The 4,214-nt window shown below is 35.9% G+C and overlaps 1 protein-coding gene across 1 annotated transcript; it reads right to left on the bottom strand.

Annotated features, from left to right (window-relative positions):
* Positions 1-1,899: 1,899 nt before the first annotated feature.
* LOC102296363 (cerebellin-4) lies at positions 1,900-3,155 on the bottom strand. Its single transcript, XM_005920673.3, has 3 exons — positions 2,763-3,155; positions 2,512-2,634; positions 1,900-2,386 (listed from the first exon to the last, which is right to left on the bottom strand). The coding sequence occupies exons 1-3, from the start codon at positions 3,007-3,009 to the stop codon at positions 2,106-2,108; spliced, it is 651 nt and encodes a 216-aa protein (XP_005920735.1). The 5' UTR covers positions 3,010-3,155; the 3' UTR covers positions 1,900-2,105.
* Positions 3,156-4,214: the final 1,059 nt, after the last annotated feature.

Raw genomic sequence — 4,214 nt, 5'->3', positions numbered from 1 at the left:
TTTTTAATGTCTCTGTAAACCACTTTGAATCACCTTGTTGTTGAATTGTGCTATATAAATAAACTTGCCTTGCCTTTTAATACGTGCCTTTAAACTAATTTTTATTCTTTCTTAACTTTGATTTATTATATATTCATTCATCCATTATTATATTCATTATTGTTGTTGTTTCACTGATTTGTTGTGTAGTGTTTTGGTGCTTTGTACAGCACTTTGGCAAAGTTCTGTGCTTAATAAATAAAATAAGATTGAATGTTGTATTTCTTGTAAGTAGGATCAGCCACTGTACCTGTGTTAACGAAAAACATATGTCAACATATTCAGTGAGAAGGACACGCATTCAAACGCAACTGAAAACACAACCTCCTTGGTAGCAGATATCATTCTACCTGTGATAACAAGGAAATAAAGGGTATTTCCTTTTAATGTGGCCTATGTAAGGAGAGAAACAAAACAATACTCTCTGAAGGTGCAAACCTCCACCAAATCATTTAATATACCTGACATACTTTTCAGCATGATTAATTTTTATTATTAGCTCCACCCAGGAGGTTATGTTTTTGGTAGCAATTACATACATTCTTGCAAGCATGTCATTCTGTCTGTACACATGACAGCTCAAAAATTACTTAAGATTTATTGTCTGTAAATTGACAGAAAGCCTTATAACTGAAACTAGTATTCTAATTAATGTGATGTGTCAACATACAGAAAGTACCACATATACTATTCTCCCTTTCTAACTTACATAAACACCATCCTGGTGTGGCGGTGCTGTTGCTTGTTTGTTTTAAACTTAGATAACCTTGAAGTTTGATTGCTTTTAATTTAAATGTTATTCTAATGTTTGATTTTTTATTTTATTTTTTTATTGTGTGGGTGTGATACCTGATGTTTTTTTAGCTCATGAAGTGGGTCCTGCCCAATTGTCAGCTAGGACTGGCTGCAGTCTCACTGAACTCCTGGCTGGATAAACAGTTTAAAAACAAATGATTATTTCAGACATTCATTTCTCACATATGGTTGATTCTGCTCATTTTGGTTATCCAAACACTTGACACGTCTGGCTTTGTCAAGCCCTAATGAGAAGGTGACAAAAAATAAAATTATCTAAATAAAAGTTTGTTTGTTTTTTAAATAAATGGTCAGTACAATAGCACCAGCAAACTCTTGTTTAATTTTTTTTTCACCTAAAATATAAAATATTTGCTAAATTATAATTTTATACCTGGACAATTTTTCTTCAAACTTCGGAGCATTTATACTGATAACCTAAGAATGAACTGTATGATGAGCTTTTGTTACTTTTTATGTTTTTTGTTCATGAATAAATTTGAATATGCGAACATGCAAAACCACATTATAAATTTTACGGTTATCTAATATTTGCATTTAAATTTATATTCATTTTATTTCATTTGGAGGTTTTTTTTATTTTATATTTTATGTTATTAAAATATTTATTTTGTATTTTGTTTTATTCAATTATATATCATTCTACTTGATATATTTAATATGGATAAATAATATACATTACTTACCTTTGGATAATTAGTTGTTATGACTTAATTAATAACAAATCATAATTGTTGTTGCATTTTATTGGCTTCCTTTTCTTAAATTTATTTAAGTTTTTTTTTTATGTGTTTTTTCTTTGCCGTTGTAACAGAATAATTTGAACAAACGTGTCCAGATGTAGCTTGAACTTTAGTGACCTTAACTCAAGTCTGGATGGATTTGCACATAATTTAAAAAATAGAAATACACACTTAAATCAGAATACTTCTATTATTGATTTTGACCAAGAAATCACCTCAAAACAGCACACACAAATGTACATTTATGTTTACCTTAAAATGAGTCAATGGAGCCAAGTGACTAAAAAAAAGAGAAGTGAAATTGCTGCACGTATTCAGACTTTATTGTTCCATTGAGACAAACTTTAAAATATTGGTTTTAATTCTGACACCACCACCATGTTCTAAAGCTGTAGATTGTTACTGTAACCCTGCCACCTCTGTCACCACCAAAAATAATCAACCAAACTCTGCATGTCAATATTGTTCTGTTTACTCATTTGCTATTCAAACTATGCTTGTCTGAGCTTACAGAGGGAATAACAAATGGCCAATGAAGGTGCTGTGGTTGTTGCCATTATCAAAAATCCAGGTGTCCGGACGGAGCCTCATGTACACCTGGTCTCCTGCTTCCAGCTGCAGAGTCATGCCATTGGTGGCTGTCTCATGGCGATTTCCAGCAGCATGGTTGTACACTGTCACCATCTGCTCTCCATTCTTCATCAGACGCAGCCCCATCGGTCTAGATGAAAAATTATGACCAGAGAAGCTGAAGTAATAAACTCCTCTGACCGGAGCAGTGAAAATACCTGGAGATGATGGACACAGTTACAACTTATATGGTACTAGAAGTTTAGTGGTAGTGGTAGTGAAAGCACTTATCTAACAAATAAACTCATAAATGTAAGAATACATATAATTATGTTAAGTTTACCTGTTGCAGGGTTGTAAGAGCCTGAGTTTAAGTAGACATTTTTGTAAGTCAGTGTGATCTCTGCATTGAATGGTCCAGTATTTCCACCACTCCCGATAGACGCTCCAAATGCCACACGGCTGCCTGGAGTTGCATGAAAATATGGGATTATTTGTTTGGTTTGACAACAACAAAACCTGAACCTGTATCAGTACACTGATAAAGATCTTTACATGTCAGAATAAAAACTTCCAGCTGTGTTATGTTCTTACCTTGGATTGATGATTTCAGATCTGCCAGCTGTTTCTCAGCATTATTCAGCTTGGCTTCTAGTTCTCGTAATATTAGGAAAAGTTGTTCATTTCTCCCAGCACAGAGTTGAGGTGTCTCAGCAAGAGAGCCTTCACTTTCAGATGCTTTGCCTGCTTGGCCATCCAGCTGAAGTAAGGCAGCTTCACATAGATAGAAGAGGAATAAGGTTAAGACTGCAGTCTTCATCTTTTCAGAATTTCTGTTCATCTGTGTTAGTTCCCCCCACAAGGCTCTAGATATATATCACAAAGACGGAAGTGTCCCTATTTTTTTCCTTTCCAATAAGCAAGCGCAAACAAAACTCAGAGACAGTACTTATCTGGAATGTGATTGAGACGAGATAACCTGTAGAAACATGTTGTAAACTGTTTGGGTGTGCTTGGGAAAAGAGACAATTTTATTGCATAAAACTGTGCTTAGCGGATTTTGTGAATACCTGCTCTGACAGCTGATTGTACCATTTGGTCTCTACATACAACCCGATGAGTTCAAATCAAACACATAGTGAATAGTGTCAGACTTCAGCTTCTCGGTCTTGTGACCCACCAGTTCACCTAACTCACCTGACTAACAGGTAGAATTTTTCATTTCAGTGGAGCTTGGGCCCGGTTATACCTGGGAAAAGATGGGGCAATGCCCCCTTAAACAAACGTCCTGCCCTTCAAGTTGGACTTAAGTTTATAAAGAACCCATGTCAAAGTACTGTGGTTAAGTTAAATCCAATTTATTAACCTACCCCTGAGATGAAGTGCAGCTGCGAAGAACGAATAGTTATGTCTAAAACTTTTGTTCCCTGAAGGAGAGGAATGAGGTACAACACATAAGTATGAGCAGTGCCGTAGCTCCGCAAACGCACATAACGCACACTGCGTAGGGCACCAAATGGCCGGTAGGGCACCAAAAAAATCAGGGTCGTAAAAAAAAAAAGTAACATCACTTAGTAATACAACAACATTATCATTCTTCCAGCAGACAAGGGTAGGTGCACAGTATTGCTAAAACAGAAAAACTATCATAAAATTTTGTCACTGCTCAGTGATGAAAATACTTATGGGCCCCTGAAAGGAGACTGAGGAAGTGGTTACAGGAAGAGGGCAATAGACTGTCTGAAGCAGTTAGAACAAGACGAGGCTATTGACCGGACCTCATACCACAGGCTATACCCAGGGGAATCTACACCAAGTCTGTATAGTTTACCGAAGATACATAAACAGGGTGCACCTTTAAGACCGATTGTCTGCATTTAACAGTGTTTCCTGAAATCCCTCTCCTGTCTGATCATTTCCTGATAACATTTACATTTACAATAATTGATTACACAGCAGTAGAGAGTAGACGTTTATCAAAGTAGAGGTCTTTCTGGAAGCGCTGTAAGTAAGTTTAAGAATATAATCCACCCACTGTTATCATCA

This window comes from Haplochromis burtoni, unplaced genomic scaffold (assembly GCF_018398535.1).
Source record: "Haplochromis burtoni strain Fernald_Lab_line unplaced genomic scaffold, NCSU_Asbu1 Contig_41, whole genome shotgun sequence".
Taxonomy (NCBI): Eukaryota; Metazoa; Chordata; class Actinopteri; order Cichliformes; family Cichlidae; genus Haplochromis; species Haplochromis burtoni.
Note: the sequence above shows the minus strand (reverse complement) of the source record. Positions and strands in the feature narration are given on the sequence as shown.

What these genes read in the sequence shown, in the direction of transcription:
- LOC102296363 (XM_005920673.3), bottom strand. Translation starts at nt 3,009, where the DNA reads ATGAACAGAAATTCTGAAAAGATGAAGACTGCAGTCTTAACCTTATTC. An exon ending in TCTGAAATCATCAATCCAAG is followed by an intron (nt 2,635 to 2,762) that starts GTAAGAACATAA and finishes ATGCAACTCCAG; the next exon opens with GCAGCCGTGTGGCATTTGGA. An exon ending in CTCTTACAACCCTGCAACAG is followed by an intron (nt 2,387 to 2,511) that starts GTAAACTTAACA and finishes CATCATCTCCAG; the next exon opens with GTATTTTCACTGCTCCGGTC.